The 19,543-nt window shown below is 37.8% G+C and overlaps 2 protein-coding genes across 3 annotated transcripts; one reads left to right on the top strand and one right to left on the bottom strand.

Moving 5' to 3' along the window:
- The first annotated feature begins 3,413 nt into the window (after window positions 1–3,413).
- LOC122313305 (sodium/proton antiporter 1-like) lies at window positions 3,414–19,521 on the top strand. Of its 2 annotated transcripts, none has more exons than XM_043128183.1 (10): window positions 3,414–4,041; window positions 4,365–4,444; window positions 4,571–4,699; window positions 10,917–11,093; window positions 15,803–15,909; window positions 17,069–17,189; window positions 18,009–18,070; window positions 18,180–18,482; window positions 18,682–18,976; window positions 19,070–19,521. In XM_043128183.1, the coding sequence occupies exons 2-10, from the start codon at window positions 4,385–4,387 to the stop codon at window positions 19,214–19,216; spliced, it is 1,401 nt and encodes a 466-aa protein (XP_042984117.1). In that variant the 5' UTR covers window positions 3,414–4,041; window positions 4,365–4,384; the 3' UTR covers window positions 19,217–19,521. The 2 variants fall into 2 exon arrangements, with proteins under 2 accessions (XP_042984117.1, XP_042984116.1); XM_043128182.1 differs by having other exon boundaries at window positions 3,414–4,119.
- On the bottom strand, window positions 8,234–10,261 carry LOC122313306. Its single transcript, XM_043128184.1, has 2 exons — window positions 8,802–10,261; window positions 8,234–8,477 (listed from the first exon to the last, which is right to left on the bottom strand). The coding sequence occupies exons 1-2, from the start codon at window positions 10,048–10,050 to the stop codon at window positions 8,443–8,445; spliced, it is 1,284 nt and encodes a 427-aa protein (XP_042984118.1). The 5' UTR covers window positions 10,051–10,261; the 3' UTR covers window positions 8,234–8,442.
- Window positions 19,522–19,543: the final 22 nt, after the last annotated feature.

The following is a 19,543-nucleotide window of genomic DNA, read 5'->3' as shown; positions in this document are numbered from 1 at the left end:
CGAAAAAGGTGTTGAGTCCTCGTGTTGTCAGAGGCAAAGGGAGGCCCCCATCAAAGAGGAGACAACCTACAATAGAGAAGCTGCAAACCAAAAACAAAAAGGCTGGTAGCAAGCGACAAAGAAAAAGTGTAGGCAATTTAAATAATGTCATTTTGTTTTAACGCATTTATCTTTTATGGTAATAATTTGTTTATGTATTTCAATGTAGGCAACATCACATACGGAAGATGTCTTAAACCCCACAGATGAGGTAATACTGCATGGCACACCAGAACAGCCTTCGCAAATACCTGCTACACAACAAAGTGTTATTTCTCAGGTAAATTTTAAATCCCTCATCCCTGCGAGTCCAAGTTTTGCATGATTTTTTACTTTGCCATATTTTACCCTACTTGCAGGTGAACATTGTATCTCATGGCCCTCTCGATAATTGATGAAAGGCATGTAAGACTGCTGCGCGAGAAGCTATTAATAAGATCTGAGCCCTCTCTATTTTGTATTCTTGTAAACTTGGAATTATATGTTGTGACGTTGGTGTATTGAAGAAGCTTGGATATTTATTGACATTTTAAATCGATATGTATTATGGAAGCTTGGATATTGCAACCATTTTAAATCAATATGTATTGCACAATCATGGATATTGCAACCATTTTAAACTCTGTGTATTGTTGTATGTTTCCTCATTCTCAAATTATTACAGGATCGTAATGTTCATGACATAACATATAGAAAAGTTTCATATGGGAGATAATGTTATCACTTTTAGTATTGAAAAGATGGCAATCCAAATTGTCTAAAAGCATAACACTTATAATAACTGATAGGATATCACAGGTTCACAAAGTTCCATACACAACTGATGGGTTTGAATATTACAATATTCATAAAGGTTATAAACCTATCTATTACAACCTACGTAACAAAATTACATAGTTTGATACAAAGATACTTAATTTGTAACTGTTCTTGATCCTATCCAACAACAAAATATTAGAATTGCAAGTCCCCAATACATGCAGGATCGTATGTGTGTACGATTTATGTCTCGATCATTCAAATTGTCCTCCCACTTTTGGAGATATTCCTATAACTGTTTGAGTTCTTCCTCTTTCTTTTGGAGTTTTTTCTCTTTCTTTTGGAGTTTTTCCTCTTTTTTTTGGAGTTCTTCATCTCTCTTTTGGAAGGGATGTTCTCTTTCGCAGATAACTTTGTCTTCATTTTTTACTTCAATATCTGCCCATAAAAAGTACTCGCAGTAGGGTCTTCCCTGCAGCAAACATCTAATTAGTGTGACAAATTATAATTAATACAAGAATGTTTGCATAAACAAGACTAATTAGTGTTTACCTCTCTATTATAATTTGGACAGGAATAAAAAGGTCGCATCGGATTTTTTTATGTTTTCGATAACTTTAAGCGTGCCATCTCTCTGCATAAACATTTTGGAGCATAATTCGAAGAATTCGATGAATAAGACATTGCGTATCAAGAACAAAAACTCTCGATTGAAACTGTGTAGTGCTGCACTGCTATATGCCTAAAGCAGTTAATTATGTAAAATATTATTATGTAAAAAAAAGTGAAAGTTGGTGGGAGTGTAGTGAAAGCATAATCTGACCACATGAGATGAATTGGTATCAATAAGATGTAGTTCAATCCCTTATATATACGGTGTCTGTGCATGGATGTGTTTAGTAATAATATGTAGCTAATCTAAGAGTGTATGCCAATAAAAGAAGAAACAAGCATTCACTTCATTTACATAAATATTTATTGGGAAAAATATACTTACTCCCTCCAACGTTCAGCATCGCAACCTAACAAAACTGACACAAACTACATGGTACAATCGTGACCAACAAATCTTAACGAAAATTTCTATTTGACAGTTAACGGTAGTTAGAAGGTTTAGTATATGAATTTTGATAGTTCAGGATACAAAGTACTGTAAAATACATGTTAGTTAGAAGGTGGAAAAAGTGTATATTCTCCATCTTTCTTTTATGGCATTTCCAAAGCAAAGTGAAATTTACAGCTGCTAACTTGGTTGAGTAGGCAGATCCAATATGAGTTTTCTTCGTGATTTGTTTTCCTCATTTCTTTTTTTATTTTAAAGGTAATTAGCCTAGCCGATTCCTCCAGCAGCTTACAATTTAAAAAAGAAAAAAGCTTATATGTTATAGCAATCGGAATCTCGTGTCCTTATGCCAGGTTTTTTAGGCACATGGGTGCATGCACCTTTCCTGACTCATGGCCAAGTGATTATGAATGAACCAATGCACCTTTGCTAAAATTTCTTTCTTAATGACCAAAGAGACATTTTAACAAACATTTACGGTGCAGACAATATAAACCAGAAAATTTATAATTACAAGCAGAGATCTTAACACAAATTTACAATGTGACAATATTAAACACACATCTACGATTTTTCATTATCAAACACCAATTACCAGAACCCCCCACCAATTTTCCAGCACAAAAAACAAAGGGAAAAGAAAAATAAGATGGAGTATAGTTTCGGAATACGTTACAGCACCGATTGGAAGCTGCGATGGAGATGGGGAGCCGTGACGGTGCCGAAGCTGCTGGGTATCGGACTGGGTTTGCTGGGTTTTGGGTCAATAGCTTCTGCCGATGATTTGGCTATGGGGTGACTTGGGTATCTGGGGGTGAAAGACTTGGGTATTCCTTCGTATGTTGCTTCGGACTCGTTTCGCAACTTTTGCTTTCAAACCATCGGATGTCTTTTGCACTTGGTCTCCTCCCGTGTAAATGAAATGAAACGACTCGTTTCATTATGACTGTATTGCAGTCCACTTAATCGGCCTGCAAGAAGAATTATTCAATTAAATTTTAGTTAAAAAATAATCAAAATATAAAATAAAGTGTTATAAAAGACTTAATAAATGTACAATAAATTTAACTTTTATTTACATGACTGGTCAAATTTATTAAATAAAAGAGATTGGTTAAAATTTAAAATTAATATTTTAATAAAATAATAAAAAATTTGTTGAATTTATTATTTAATATTGTAAAAAATGACCAGCTAAAATTTATAAAAGTAACTTTTCTAATTAAATTTTAGCAAAAGTTTATTGAGACCACTACTAATACTCTAAAAATAAAGAAAAGCACTTCTTCCACTCACTATTATTAATGCTCATTTTGTTAATCAAAATTAAAAATCTCATTTAATCTTATCACAATTTATCATTATAATTTTTTAAACTTTTATACAAAATATAATAAATAATTTAATTTTTTTAAATTTTGATATAAAATTAATATTAAAAAATTATATTATAATAATATTTTATTTATTCATAACATCTAATCTGTATAAGTAACAGGGTATAAATCTATCTATTTCCAGACTTTACACAACCATTCGGTTTCCCATGCAAGTCGCAACGACAATATCATTGATCAACAGCCATGTACTCAGCCAAACACGCCCCAGAGCCAGCTTCTCCTCCACCTTCTTCACGATTCTAAGTATGTCGCCTTGAAAAGCAAAGCTCCGATGTGTCCACTCTCGGCTGGGATCCGCCTGTACCTAATCCAAAATATCATCAAGCTGGCGATTACTTCTCTCTCTTCATCTCTTCGTACCAAATGTCCTCAGACCCAATCCCTACTCCCTCGTAATGGCCAAATTCGTGCTTGAAGAAAAATGTCATTTTTTTTAACTTGTTAGGCACGGATGCTAACTATTTTAGAGGGGGATGGGCCAAAGGGAGACAGGATTAATTAAAGTAAGCTCCCCCCGTGGTTTCCTCGCTCCTTCTTACTTTGGCTTGTCTCTGTGTATCAATCATGTGTTCAAGATTGCTTGTCCATGGCGTTCTTGCTTGGGATGAAGACAAGGCCAGCGGTGTGGAAGTGTGGAAAGCTCGACCTCATCGTCTATTTATTCTTCCTATAAAGGCATCACCTCTTTATTGTCAACTTTTTCAGGCCATTCCCCCATTTCCTCCTTTGTCACAAGTTCTACGAAATCATCAGTAACTTGGACTTTAAATTCTTCCCCTGGTTCGTAGACTCTTTTTTTGTTCGATCAAAATACAAAGCTTCATTGTTCATCTTGAGAGCTTATATGTGGTTTGGCACGTAAGAATTTTTATTTCAAATTCTCATCTGATTGTTATAATTTTTTTAAATTTATATACAAAATATAATAAATAATTCAATTTATTTTAATTTTTTTAAATTTTAAAATAATAATAATATATAAAATATAATATTTTAATATTTCATCTTAAAATTCAAAATTATCTACTACCAACCCAAACTTCGAGAGTACGTAGGTGCTACATCTTGTGTTATAGCATTGATATTCGGAATAGGTTATGCAGGCATCATTTTTGAAGAATCTATGGCCTTCAATCAAAGTGGAGTAGGCTTGCCGATGGTGGTGAGCTTCAATAGAATCGGGGTAAGTTTTTTTTTTTTTTTTTTGGGTGAGTTTCCCATGATAATTACATGCCTTTAAGGAGAAAGGGGATTAATGGACGTTGAGTTCTATTAACGTCAGATGATGTGATCAAATCTTGCGCTGTAGGATGTTGCGATGGCATTGCTATTTGGAATAGGTTATGCAGGCATCATTTTTGAACATTCTCTGGCCTTGAATAAAAGCGGAGTAGGATTACTGATGGCCGTGAGCTTATGGGTTGTGCGTAGCATCGGGGTAAGATTATCTGTTACTTGAAATTGTCGGACATATTGTCCAAGCACAACCTCTATACCGTTCCTAATTCTCCTGTGATATAAGTTTTGCTGGCAATGAAGGGTTCATATTAAATCCTGGTAGGCTCTAGTTCGTGCTTAAATTTTGTTTACATCGTGTTCCAAGTCCTGCAAATTTCTTGGCGTAGTAAAGTAAATTTAGAACAAAATGATGTTTACGGTATTTTTCCCTTCTCTGATTTCTGATTTTCAACAGAATTTATAGCGTCCATGATATGTTCATTTGGTGACATCATTGCCGAGTTTGTTGTCTTTGATCTTGGGATTTATAAACCAAAGGTGCCTTGTACTGACTATACTGGACCTTGACAAAAGGTCAAAAAGTAGCTGCTAATGGTTTGAAATCAGATCAAACTGTTACAAAAAAATCATATGTATTTATAATGGAAATGGTTTAGAAACAATATTAGAGAAAAGTACGAGACAAAGCTATGTGAGAAGGCAATATTCCCTCTGCCTGTTTCCATTATCTTGCAAGAAATATATATACAATGAAAATGAATTGAATAATAAAAGCATGTGGTTTGGTGGTAGACATAAATGGCATAAGGTGGCAGACACAATTAGCTAAAAGGAGATTCCAATGCTTTCCATCACATTCCATTATTCGGTGGTTGTAAACGTGGGGTGTCCAATGCATGATTGGCTGCATGTGATAATTCCAGGGTGTCCAATGCATAAGTGGCTGCATGTGATAATTCCAATACCCTCCCGCAAGATGGAGAGTAAACATTGATTATTCCCATCTTGGACAAGAGTCGAGTAAACGCAGGAGATTGCAACGGCTTAGTGAGTAGGTCTGCAACTTGAGAATGTGAAGGCACATGAACTGTTCGGACCTGTCCCTCAGTCACTTTGTCTCGGACTAGATGACAATCTAGTTCGATGTGTTTCGTCCGTTCATGAAAAATGGGATTCGCAGCTATGTGAATGGCTGCTAAATTGTCACAGAACAATGTGGCAGGTCCAGAAATATTAACATGCAAATCGGCAAGAAGGTACTTTAGCCAAGTTAGCTCGCATACCACCGATGCCATTGACCTGTACTCAGATTCCGCAGACGATCTAGAGACGGTAGTTTGTTTTTTTGATTTCCATGAAACCAGGGATTTTCCTATGAATACACAGAATCCAGTAGTTGACCGTCTTGTATCTGGGCAATCAGCCCAACTTGCATCTGAATAGGCTGTGAGATTTAGTTGTGAATCAACGGGAAAAAATAGTCCCTGACCTGGTGTCCCTTTCAGATATCGTAGAATCTTGAGAATTGCATTGTAGTGAGGAATCCTCGGTGTCTCCATAAACTGACTTAATAGGTGTACACTATGAGTGAGATCTGGTCTTGTGTGCGTGAGATATAGAAGTTTTGCCGACAAGTTGACGATACAGTGCAGGATGATTGAAGATGTCACCCTCGTCCCTTCTGAGTTTTAGATTTGGCTCCATGGGCAACAGAGATGGCTTGGAGGCCAGCATACCTGTTTCGGCCAGTATGTCAAGTGCATATTTGCGCTGGCATAGTTGAATTCCTTTCTTTGTACGACCAAACTTCCATCCCAAGGAAGTATTTAAGACTCCCAAGGTCTTTGATTCTGAATTTAGACTCCAAAAACTGCTTCACTGTGGCATTTGATGTTGCATCAGAACTCAATAAGACGATGTCATCTACATAGACCAATAATGCCATAAATGAGGTGGAGGTTGTCTTGGTGAATAGGCTGTAATCGGCCTTGGATTGTACAAAGCCAAATTCAACCAGAGAGGCAGTAAGCTTCGCATTCCATTGTCGTGAAGCTTGTCGTAAACCATAGATACTTTTCTTCAATTGGCAGACTTTGTTTGTCTTGGCAGCAGGATGTCCAGGAGGGGGTCGCATGTAGATTTCTTCGTCAAGCTCGCCGTAGAGGAAGGCGTTGTTGATGTCGAGTTGTTGGAGTTCCCATCCTTTGATGGCTGCGATGGCAAGGAGACACCGAATGGAGACAATCTTTGCTACTGGCGAGAAAGTATCATGGAAATCGATACCCTCGGCCGCTGTGTGAAGCCCTTCGCGACCAATCGAGCTTTGGCTCTTTCAATAGTTCCGTCGGCCCGAAACTTGTATTTGTATATCCATTTGCAGTCAATTGCTTTCTTGGCATGAGGTAATTCCACAATGGACCATGTCTCATTGAGCTCAAGAGCAGTAAGTTCTAGCTTCATTGCCTCGCACCAAACAGGTTCTTTGATGGCTTGGGTATAAGAGGTTGGCTCGGTTTGGGAAGAAATAGAGACAGTGAAAGCTTTGAATTGAGGGGAAAGTAAATGATAAGAAATGGAGTTAGACAGAGGAAAACGAACCTGGGAATGCTGAGAGGAGCCGGTCAACTGAGATGCGGACTGAGTCAAGTTAGATGCAGTGATGTGAGGGCAATGAAAATCACGTAGGTAAGCTGGTGCATGTCTGGTTCGAGTTGAGCGTCGTGGAGTTGGGTTGGTGGGGTTTGAGTTAGCAGGTGGGCTTGGGTTATTGGGTGAGAGTGAGTTATTGGATATATGTACGTCTGAGTGAAGTGGCTCTGTAGAGGCAGGAAGTGGTGTAGTATGAGAAGAGAGGGCTGGACGTAAGGGGGAACAGGTTGGGTGGAGTCTGTATCTATGTGGAGAGGTTGTGAATCGAGAAGAATGGGTTGAGTGGAATTGGATGTGGTAAGAATGGTTTTGAGGGGAAAGGTATCCTCATGAAAAACGACATCACGAGAAATAAAAATTTGATGGGTGTTTAAATCAAGGAGTTTTTAGCCTTTTATGCCATGGGGGTAGCCTAAGAATAAACATCGGCGGGCACGAGGATCAAACTTGGACTGAGTTTGGGATAGAGTTGAAGCAAAACATAAGGATCCAAAAACACGTAGATGAAAGTAGGAGGGTTTTTTGTTGTATAAAACCTCAAAAGAGGATCTGTAGTTGAGAATGGGAGTTGGGGTTCGGTTAATCAAATAAGTTGTTGTTAAGACAAAATCATTCCAATATTTTGTGGGAAGACCAGACTGAAATTTTAGTGCTCTTGTAACATTTAAAATATGTTGATGTTTTCTTTCGACCAAAGCATTTTGTTGGGGTGTGGCTACACAAGTGAGTTGATGAATGATGCCTCTTGGGTGATAAAAATCTGGCATAGAAAACTCGGGACCATTATCACTTCGGATTACCTTAATTTTGGAAGCAAATTGGTTGTTAATGAGGGAACAAAAATTTTGGAGACAGGGGCGTGCTTCAGCTTTGGATTTTAAAAGATAGAGCCAAGTACATCTAGTAAATTGATCAACTATAGTTAAAAAATACTTGGAACCATCGTATGCTTGAATAGAATTGGGACCCCATATATCAACTGAGATGAGATCAAAAGGGTTCATGACATTGTTTTCTGATTGTGGAAAGGGTAGTCTATGCTGTTTGGCAAGTGGACATATATTACATGGACTGGCTTTAGTCGAAAAATGAACATCACTTTTACCAATATCATTTAAAACAGTTTGTGTCATGGAGCTATGTCCAAGCCGAAAATGCCACAAAGTAAATTCATCATGTTTTGTAATAACAGCAGTGTTGACACTTTTGGAATGAAATAAGGTAGAAAAAAAATTGTGAAGAGCAGTGGGAGGAGGCGGTTCGGGCTGTAAGTAGTATAATCCATCATGCATCTCACCCTTCCCAGTCGTCATCAAAGTTGAAAGGTCCTGTATATAGCATGAATTGGAGAAGAAAAGTAAGCAACAATTGGAATTTGTAGTTAAAGACTTGGCCGAAAACAAGGTTAAAGGAAAATGCTGGAACACACAATACATGTTTGAAAATCAAATGAGGAGAAAAATGTATGTCACCGAGATAAGTGGCAATCGTGGTTGTACCATTGGGAAGTTTAACTGAGTGACTAACACGAGTGATATTGTGTGTAAAAAAATTGAGACTGCAGACCATGTGGTCTATTGCCCCAGTGTCGAGAATCCACTGTGGGGATGAGGTGCTTGTGCTATTGTGTGTTAAGAAATAGGAACTGTTACCAGACATGGTGGGGGAGTGGAGAAGCTGCGCCTGGTTTACAGCTGCAGGTGTGTTGTCAATGGTGGAGGATGAAGATGGTTGGAGTAAGGCAAGAAGCTTGCTATACTGTTCTTGAGTAATGGGCGAGCCATTATGATTTTGCTCCTGCTCAAGAGAAACAATATTAGCAATGTATTTGGACTTGGGGCCATTTTTGTGGCTTGAAGGATAACCATTCAACCGATAACATTTATCTTTGGTATGGCCTGGTATACAGCAGTGAGAGCAAACTGGAAGGTTGGGATTAGCTTTGAAACAGCGCTCAAGGGAATGTCCTGAAATGTTGCAGTGAGAGCAATATAAACGTTCCTTGCGTGAGGACGACGAAAGCCTTGGATCTAGTCCTCGTGTGACCATCGCAGTTGGTGCTGGTGTTGGTGCATAATGGAGTTGCCAACGTCTCTCTTCTTGTTGAATCAGAGAGAAAACACGGTTTAATGATGGAAGTGGATCAGACAAAAGTATTTGAGCACGGATAGCATCATAGGAATCCTGAAGTCCCATTAAGAACTGCATGACCTTGTGACAATGATGATATTCCATGAGAGCCTTGACAGATCCGCAGGTACACAGAGGCATGGGCTCGTATACCTCGAGTTCATCCCAATACCCTTTGAGCTTATTGTAATAAATGCTCACAGAATCAGTATCTTGAGTTAAGGAAGACACGGCCTTCGTGAGTTGGAAAATGCGAGGAGCGTTCTTTATAGAAAAGCGCTCACGGAGATCACTCCATACCTCTGCTGCTGTCTCGGCATGGGCAATCGTGGGTCGAAGATCTGGACCAACAGAATTTTGGAGCCATGCAATGATCATGTCATTGCATCTTTCCCATGGGAGGAACAAAGGATCTGAATCCAGAGGTTTGGAAATCTTACTCTCGAGGAAACCGAGCTTATTTTTTATGTTTAGAGCTCTGCGCATGGAGCGAGACCAGGTAATATAGTTTTTGGTGGTGAGTAACTCAGGGACTAATGGAGATGAGGCATTCTCCCCAGGCTGAATGAAATACGGACTGGCTGGGTGATGAGGATTGTCCTCGGGTTTGGGATTCTCAAGAGTAGACATGGTTGTATGAGTTGGGGAATTTGGAGGGCTTGAAGACGATTGGCTCATGATACCATAATGGAAATGGTTTAGAAACAATATTAGAGAAAAGTACAAGACAAAGCTATGTGAGAAGGCAATATTCCCTCTACCTGTTTCCATTATCTTGCAAGAAATATATATACAATGAAAATGAATTGAATAATAAAAGCATGTGGTTTGGTGGTAGACATAAATGGCATAAGGTGGCAGACACAATTAGCTAAAAGGAGATTCCAATGCTTTCCATCACATTCCATTATTCGGTGGTTGTAAACGTGGGGTGTCCAATGCATGATTGGCTGCATGTGATAATTCCAGGGTGTCCAATGCATGAGTGGCTGCATGTGATAATTCCAATAATTTAGCTTTAGATTGGGTGTAATCAGATCAAGCTGTTGAAAAACATTGTTAATCATTAGGTACATATATTAGGGGTGCTGAAATAGTTTTTATTTTGTCTATAACCATAATTTTGATGCAACAGGATGTTGGGAGTGTTGTTCTTCTGAGAGTTTAAAGTGGTTTTTCCCCCTAGATTATACCTTTTTCCATACGATAGTGGTTAGGATAAGACTCCCTCGATTCTTGAAGTCAATTGGATTCTGTTGGCGAAAGTTTTTAGTACCATTGTTTTATCTGCGCATGGGATTACTATTATAACAAAACAGAGTTTTAACTCTTTTTCTCCAAGGAAGCCCCCACGAGCAAAGGGAGACAAAGGGATTTGTATGTTTTATGATACTAGTCAACTGGATGCTTTTCAATATGTTTAGTAGGGTCAGGGTAATAGATTTGTATATATCTGATTCACTTACCTCCAGTGGTTTTAGGGCAAGTTGCTCTCATCCTTTGATACAACACCCCTTTGTCCCAATGACTCTTACTATACAGACCTGGCTTTATCTGTAAAAAAGATATTGGTTTAATTCCTTGTACCCATATAAATTACTTTATGCAGTATGCTTTGGGTGTTTTGACTTTTTCAGGCTCCTTCAACTGAGATAGCCGTTTCAGAGCTAACACGTGCGACTGCAGAAGTTAGCGAAATAGTGTTTTTCTTGCTTGGCGCCATGACCATTGTAGAGATAGTTAATGCTCATCAAGGTTTTAATCTAATTACTGACAATATAACCACTCGAAAGCCAAGGACTCTCCTCTGGTTGGTGAGTAGTCTGCTTTGGGTATCATGACAATCTCCATTTCTGTGGGAGTTTCAGGTTTATTATTGGAGTTTATATAACAGTTGTTGCCTATGGTCGAATGTCATATAAAGTCATGTTATTAGTATTTTTTTTTTTTTTTAACTAATAGTAATGCCTATGTATAATTTTAGAATGTGCAAGTACTTTTTTTTAAAAAAAAGTAAATTTTTTATATGGATTCTAGATTTCTCTACTTTTTAAGAAATCTTACGTGAGACTTGCGCATTCTAAAACTATATAAATCATTTTTCATAACTAAATCTTAAGATTCATGTTATTTGGACATACCCTTAACATTCTTGTTATTTTGTTTCTTTTTTTTTTTTTTTTTTTCTAAAATAGACGAAAGTTATCTGTCCATGAGTGACCCCTCCTAATTTTATTAAAAAAACATTCACTTATGGTGGAAGAATACCTTAGTAACAGATAACATCCCACTTAATAATACAAGACCCAACCTCACAAAAACTAGCATCTAATATAGGGGAAACCCCAACTATCCAAACGTAAAAGACCTCTAAGTCTTCCTATACCAACATCTTACCCAAAAAAATCCAGAGACCCACCATTAGCACCAAGTTTAGCAAAAAAATCAACTACCATATTCACCTCTCTAAACACCAATTTAAACTGAACATTAAGCTCCCTAACAAGACATTGAGCTTCCTCCCAAAAATCCCAAAGGTACCAATAATTACAAACACCTGAGAGAAACCATCTCACTATAACACTAGAATCCAACTCTATCACGAAATTCCTCAACCCAAGTTGCTTGCACATTCGAAGGCCATCAATAACCGCTTGACATTCCGCAATAGTTTTAGTGGCTTGACCATAGCAATGAGCAAACTCACCCAAGACGCGACTAGTATCATCTCTAACAATTCCCTCTCCACCGGATAGCACATGATTACCACAAGAACCCCTGTCAACATTAAGTTTCACCATCCCATCCTCCGGTAACTCGCATGCAATATATGTAGGCATTCTACACTCCAAAGCCACCATATGACAATTTAAATCTGCTAATATCGAAACATCATGGGGGCCTAATCTTTTGAACTTCCTCACCATGCCCAAAGATTCTAAAATAAACCTTTTACCATTCATATAATATTCTTCCAATCAAAATTTAGCTCCTCCATATGAGCCGCACAACGAGATCTCCAAAGTGCCCAAGAAATAAAGATAGGAATAACACCACGTAACCAACGCACTTGGGAAGAATTCGAAGCACGACTGCACCAGATATTCATCAACCCAGCCCAAACCTATATAGAAGGCAAATTTATTCCAAAAATAGCTGCAAAATAATTCCAAACCTTCCTTGGACCCCCCCCCCCCCCCCCCTTCACAAAGAATATGATCCAAAAATTCAACTTGGGAAGATAGACAACAATGACACTTTGAAACCAATGGGCTACCAAGTTTCTTAATTACCTCATCCACGGGGAGAGCACCACGACGAGCACGCCAACATAAGAAAGACATCTTCTTAGGAACTGAAGCTTGCTATAACCATTTCTTCCAAGGAAAAATATAACCATGAGCTCTAACAATATTCCAAGCTAATTTAGTATTCAATGTACCATCTATAGAATGTTTCCATACCAAAAAAATCAGGTCCCTTGCAAATGTGAACCTGTGATATTAAAATTTTGTTCATAGTTTCCTCATCCACCATCTGTCTTAACATCGGAACATTACAATCAGCCCATTCGAATATATCTCGAACATGTATTCCTCTATCCCCCACCACCATTTGCCGATCAACAATAGCACCATCACCTAGCCAATTATCAAACCAAAAACTGGAAGAGCCCTCGCAAACCAACCATCTTAAGTTACTTAAAACTAAAGGTAAAGCCTGAATGACCCCACACCAAAATCGAGACCCCCTTGATCCTTCAATCACCGAACCAATCTGAGAGCTTCTCACATATTTAGACCGAAAAAAAATCCTACCATAGAGAACCCCCCTTAACAAATTCCAAGCAAATTTCATGAATAATGAGCTTTGAACCTCAGACAAATCACGAATACCAAGTCCCCCCTCCTTTATTGGAAAACAAATATTCCGCCACGAAACCCATTTACACTTCTTAGCTTCCTCACTAGAATCCCAAAGAAAATTTGAGAAAATTGAATTTAGCTTCCCAAAAATTCCTTTAGGCAAATTCATCACTGACATTAAATGAATGGGCATACTACTAAGCACATGCTTGATAAGAATAATTTTACCACCAAAAGATAACAATTTACTCTTCCACCTAGCCAACTTTTTTTGCACCCTAAACAACAAAGGCTCAAACAATCTCAAATTAATACGCCCAACATGTAATGAAATACCCAAATATGTACAAGGCCATGCACCCTCTATAAAACCAACAGCCGCTTCAAATCCTCTTTCCGACCCCATGGAATATTAGACGAGAAGAAAATCAAGAACTTTTGTGGATTTACTAACTGACCCGAGATTTCTTCATATTTTTTAATCACCCCCCTCAAATTCCGAATAGAAACTTTACTGCCATTAGCAAAAATTAGCAAATCATCAACATACAATAAATGAAAAATACTCACACTCCCACAAGTATTAAAATACTTAACTTGGCCCTGGGAAAAAGCTTTATGGAGCATTCTTGAAAGAAGATCCTCCGACAAAATAAATAGATACGGCGAAAGTGGGTCGCCTTAACGAAGTCCACAGGAAGGCTTGAAAAAACCTTTGCAACAACCATTTAACATAACTGAAAAAACAGGTTAGGAAATGGAATTCAAAATCAAAGAGCACCACTTATCTTAAAAACCTGGCCTTTGCATCACCTCCAACAAAAATCTCCAATTTACACGGTCATATGCGTTAGCCATATCGATCTTCAACATGACATTGCCACCCCTTGTTTTACGATTCATGCCATGCACAAGTTCCTGAGCAAGAGCCATATTATCAAAGATGCTACGTCCCTGAATAAATGCAGCTTGTTCCGACGAAATAATTCCCCCAAGAATTGGGGCCAAATGAGACACTATGATTTTATAGACCACTGAACATAAACTGATTGGTCGAAATTGCCCAAAACCGGCTGGAGCACCCACCTTAGGAATCAATACAAGATTAGTAGCCCCCAAGATAGTAGTCAACGGAATTCCCTCAAAAAATTCCTTAGCCATGTCTAGAATATCCTGCTTCACCACCTCCCATGCTAGTATGAAAAAACTAGCCGAGAAACTATCCAGTCCCGGACTTCCATCCTATGGAATAGACCATAATGCCTCTCTTACCTCTTCCAAAGATGGCGGGGCACATAATGCCTCATTTTTCTGTTTCGAAACCACCATAAATAATAAAGTTAGAGCCTCCTCATCCAAGTTAACATCTGACATTAACAAGAGCTCCTGAAAGAACCAAACAACTTCATCATGCACGGCTTTAGCTGAATCCAAGACCTGACCATTACTCAACGCCATATGATCCACAATCAAACTCTTCTTTTTAACACACATAGACTCATGAAAAAAAGCTGTGTTTGAATCCCCTTCCTTCAGCCATTTAATACGAGATTTTTGACATCCCAAAATCTCCTCTATGAAGCCATTGAATATGGTTTTGTTTACAAACCAATAGCTCATTTTCCCAATCCTGGGAATAATCAACAGTAAGCATATCTTCAATTTTGACCATTCGAGCTTCCACATTAGCCAATTCAAAATCACATCTCCCAAAATATCAATGTTTCATTTCCGCAATATCATGGTTTTTAAAATTTTAAGTTTTCGACTAACTTTCACCATAGGAGAGCCATCCACATTTTGATTCCAAGCCTCCCGAACCAACGGTAGAAACCCCTCATGAGTTCCCCACATATGCTGAAATTGAAAATATTTAACGTAGTTCCCCCTCTCCTCATCAAATACAGTAGCATAGGACAATGATCAGAAGAAGTCTGCGGAAGATACTCCATACGAGCCTACTCAAAAATTCAAGAACCTCGATGAAACCAAAATACGATCCAACTTCACCCAAATTTGTCGACCTCCAAGCCTCCCATTACACCAAGAAAATTTATTTCCAATAGAAGGAAGATCAATCAATTCGCAATCATGAATATAATTGTTAAACTCCAATTTTGTATGAGGAGCTCTCAAAAGACCTCCCACTTTTTCATCATCCCCACAAACAATATTAAAATCCCCCTCAACAAAAGCCGGCCAACTACCCACATCTAAAACACAAATATGATCCCACAACTCCAGTCTTTTCCCCTAAAAATAGCTCGCATAGACAGTAGTAACCAACACTTTGATACTGCCGCAAATAAACTACCCAGACAGTGCTTGATCTGACATAGCAACAAGTTCAAACTCTAGCTCATTATCCCAGAACAACCACTTTACCACTTACTTAGGCAGAATAACTGTATGTTATTTTGTTAATTGTGTGTAGTGATAATGATGTTTGGTCCCTCTTTAGCAAAAATTCCAAAACTATTTAAGTTCCAAAAGAAATTAGTTGTTTCTTGTCTCGTTCCAGCTATGCATTTCACTGCAGGGAACCTTGAGGGTATTTGATATTTTTTGTAGTTTGAGTTTGCAGCATCAGCCCTATTTTTCTCCATCATATTTACTTCATCATGATGGAACTTGACAGATAGTCATGAAAATTGCAGGTTGGCTTTGTGACATTTTTACTTAGTTCTTTTCTTGACAACCTGACATCTACAGTTGTCATGGTGTCATTATTGCGGAAACTAGTACCTCCATCAGAATTCCGCAAGTATGTTCTGATTATTATTCAATTGTCTAGTACGTTTTGATATCATCAAGAGTTTTGCATGTTACTACTCTACTATTTTCTCTTGGATTTGTACAGCCCATTGAAAAAAAAAAATTATTTATAATAATATACAAGTTCTTTTTTTTTTTAAACTATGCTATACACCATACCATTATCTCACTTATATTCCATTATATATAATGTGACGTATTTATCACCGTTTGATAATAAATAAATATATAATAAATGATCATTCAATGGTGATAAATATGCTACATTTTACTTAATAAGATGCAAGTGGAATGGTAGTATAATATATAGAATATATATAAGATTGCCTAGAGTTGAAGGCTATGGTTGCTTGAAAGGTATTCTTGAGAATGCCTCTTGGAAATGGCATTGCATTAATAGTTGATATTTTAAATCCAGCATATTCCCAAGGGGGGCCTATTTTATTGCTTATCTATTTCACTTGTATCAGGATATTTAACCATGTTAACAAACTAATTACTTCAAGAGTTAAACTGATCAAGGACGTTCGATTCCTTTTATTGATATTTTCCAACACCCTTTTATTGATCTTTACGTTCTAGGATTCTCCAATCTTCTAAGGTTCTCATAATCTTCTAAATAGAGGGCTATTGATTTGATCACTGCATCTCCAAAAAATCATTAACAGTATCTGAACCACTATCTTAAATGACCATGAGTGTTTAGAAGGTTCATGAGAATTTCTATCAACTTTTGATTTCTGTCAAAAACCAAGAACAATAAGAAGCACATTTTCGAGAAGTTAATGCCTTAGTACATAACAGTCATGAACCTCACCCTTGCTAGAAATCTTTATGGGCACATGTTGAACTGTAGATGATGAGCTCAGTATACTCGTATGATTTTCAGAAACCTCTATCTGCTGAGGTGTTCGAATAGAGGAGGTCCCTACATAACATACGCCCCCCCCCCCCCCCCCCCCCCCCCCCCAAAAAAAAAAAAAGAAAAAAAGAAAAGAAAAGAATGAATGAAAGAAAGAGAAAGCAAAGGATGCCCGCTTGCTATCTTATGTCTACTAAATTATCATATAGCCGTTGCTGATTTTTTTCTTTTATAGATATTAATTTGATTGGTAAATCTTCCTTTCTTATTTGAATTTTATTTGCAGGCTTTTAGGAGCTGTTGTAGTGATAGCGGCAAATGCTGGTGGTGCATGGACGCCTATTGGTGATATTACCACTACAATGCTGTGGATACATGGTCAATTATCCACTTTACAGACAATGAAGGTCTTTAAACATCATCCTAAAAGACTGATCCCATGAAAGAATATGCTTGCACTTATTTTGTATGTTCGTATATCTGTTTGTTGGAGACCTAGGCGGTCCAATTAAAACATCTGGATTAGCTAATTTGCCTTCCCGGCCTTGTGTCATTAAAAGACAAAGTTAATAGAAATTAAAATCAAGCATATATATAGATTTACTGACCTGAATATTTATGTGTGTACCTAGCTAAATCTAAGATTTACTAGTTGAACCTTGCTACATTTAAATTGTGTAATTAGTGCATATTTCTCTGCCAGATAGGCGCCTGAAAAAGAGGGGCAAGAAGGATCCTAAAAAATGAATTGCTCAAAGTTGAGCCATATACGAAAAAGGTTGGTTGTTTAAATACTGTATAATGGCAGTTAAACATGCTCGATTGGGTGGGGAAAAACAATTTTGTCTTCAAAATTCAGACTTCAGGATTGTTGAACCATGGAGTTGAAATTTCTCGTGCAAGTATGGAACTGACTATATGTATAGAGATAAATATATTGATACTACGTTCTCAAAGTTGAGCTTTGATCACGAAAGTTATAAAACTACTCTACCATGATGAAATTTTGATCCCTTTTTTCTCTTTAAATATCTTAAATGTAAGGCAACCGGGGTTTTTGTTTGTGATAAGAAAATCTCATAAAGCATGAGGTTTACCAACTCCCTTTAATTAGATTCTTCAATCACTTGAGATATACCTGTTCAATTACAATGACTGGGCTTGTTTCAATTATAAAAGCAGTTTTGACTAGATGATGTTTTAACTAGCATTTTCTATTCTGACAGATCTTGTTTGTTCCTTCAGTCGTTTCTCTAGCTGTCCCTCTGGCACTTATTTCCCTAACTAGGTACTCTTCCTGAGTTGTCAAAGCAAAGCCAGGGAATTTAAATCTTGAAAGGTTGGATTTGAATTGTTGGATTACAGATGAAATGATACGAGTCTCTTCTTCCATGCAGTGACATTAATGGGAAGGAACAGGACTTTTCCAATGTTTTGGCATCTGAACAGATGGCTCCTCGAGGAAAGCTTGTTTTCTCAGTAGGTATTGGAGCTTTGTTTTTTGTTCCAGTTTTCAAGGTCGTAACTGGTTTGCCTCCCTACATGGGTATGCTACTTGGACTTGGAGTTCTTTGGATTCTGACTGATGCCATCCACAATGGTGAATCTGAAAGGAAAAATTTAAAAATACCAGAAGCTTTATCACGGATTGACTCTCAAGGAGCTCTTTTCTTGCTTGGAACCCTTTTGTCCATTAGCAGGTGAGTATGGTTTGAACTTCTATGTCCGTTTCGTTTTACTGATTTTTTATGCTACACAATAACTGATGCGTTGTGTATGGTATATGATTATGACTTTAGAAAGACATATATCTGCGCCTATTGTGGGGCACACACGCACTAGAAATATCCTGAAGTTACTACTTCTGCACTATTACAAATTTGAGTTTTCAATTTCTAGCCTGGAGGCTGCCGGGATTCTTCGGGAATTGGCAAATTACCTTGATGCTCATATTCCTAGTATTGAAGTGATTGCTAGTGCAATAGGAGTTGTAACAGCAGTTATAGACAATGTTCCACTGGTTGCGGCAGCAATCGGAATGTATGATCTCTCCACTTTTCCCCAAGATTCTGAGTTTTGGCAGTTGATTGCGTATTGTGCCGGCACTGGTGGATCCTTGCTAGTTATTGGCTCGTCCGCTGGAGTTGCATTCATGGGGATGGAAAAGGTCGATTTCTTTTGGTACCTGCGGAAGGTATGGATTTGCTTTTATGAAGACATTCTTTTCTAACCAAATTATATTATTCTTTCTAGTAAAAAGAAGTCGTTGTCCTCTGAGTCTGTGCAGGTGAGCGCTTTTGCTTTTGCAGGCTATGTTGCTGGAATTGGTGCTTACCTAGCAATACATAACCTCCTAATCTCCCTGTCCACGACTTCAGCAGCAGAGGTTCCAGCTTTGGCCAGAACGTTTCCTTGGCATCAAGCAACGCAGTAACAAAATTTGGCAGTGTGCATTAATCTAGCGAATGGAAAATAGATGGAAGTTTGATAATAGGATACTCAGATGATGAAAAGTTGAAAAAGAATCTTTTAGCTGATAAATTTTTTTTGATAGGTAAGAATCTTATAGCTGATAAATTTAGATTGTATAGATCTTTCTTTTTCTTTTTTTCCCAAACCTTGGTTACATCAACATCGTAGTTACTATACAAGGGAAACCAGATTGTTTAGATCTCGTGCTCTCAAACATTAGCATTCTGATGACTTCAATGAAAAATGGGAGTCGAATAAGTTTTCCTATTAAGGGGTTGAAATCCATGTC

This window comes from Carya illinoinensis, chromosome 6, assembly GCF_018687715.1.
Source record: "Carya illinoinensis cultivar Pawnee chromosome 6, C.illinoinensisPawnee_v1, whole genome shotgun sequence".
In the NCBI taxonomy this organism is placed as follows: Eukaryota; Viridiplantae; Streptophyta; class Magnoliopsida; order Fagales; family Juglandaceae; genus Carya; species Carya illinoinensis.
Note: the sequence above shows the minus strand (reverse complement) of the source record. Positions and strands in the feature narration are given on the sequence as shown.

Excerpts from the sequence above, each read along its gene's own strand:
- LOC122313305 (XM_043128183.1), top strand. The coding sequence starts at position 4,385 with ATGGCCTTCAATCAAAGTGGAGTAGGCTTGCCGATGGTGGTGAGCTTC. Across the intron at positions 15,910-17,068 it reads CCTCCATCAGAATTCCGCAA|GCTTTTAGGAGCTGTTGTAG; the intron begins GTATGTTCTGAT and ends TTTTATTTGCAG. Across the intron at positions 18,977-19,069 it reads TCTTTTGGTACCTGCGGAAG|GTGAGCGCTTTTGCTTTTGC; the intron begins GTATGGATTTGC and ends GAGTCTGTGCAG.
- LOC122313306 (XM_043128184.1), bottom strand. The coding sequence starts at position 10,050 with ATGGAAACAGGTAGAGGGAATATTGCCTTCTCACATAGCTTTGTCTTG. Across the intron at positions 8,478-8,801 it reads CCACTCCCCCACCATGTCTG|GACCTTTCAACTTTGATGAC; the intron begins GTAACAGTTCCT and ends TGCTATATACAG.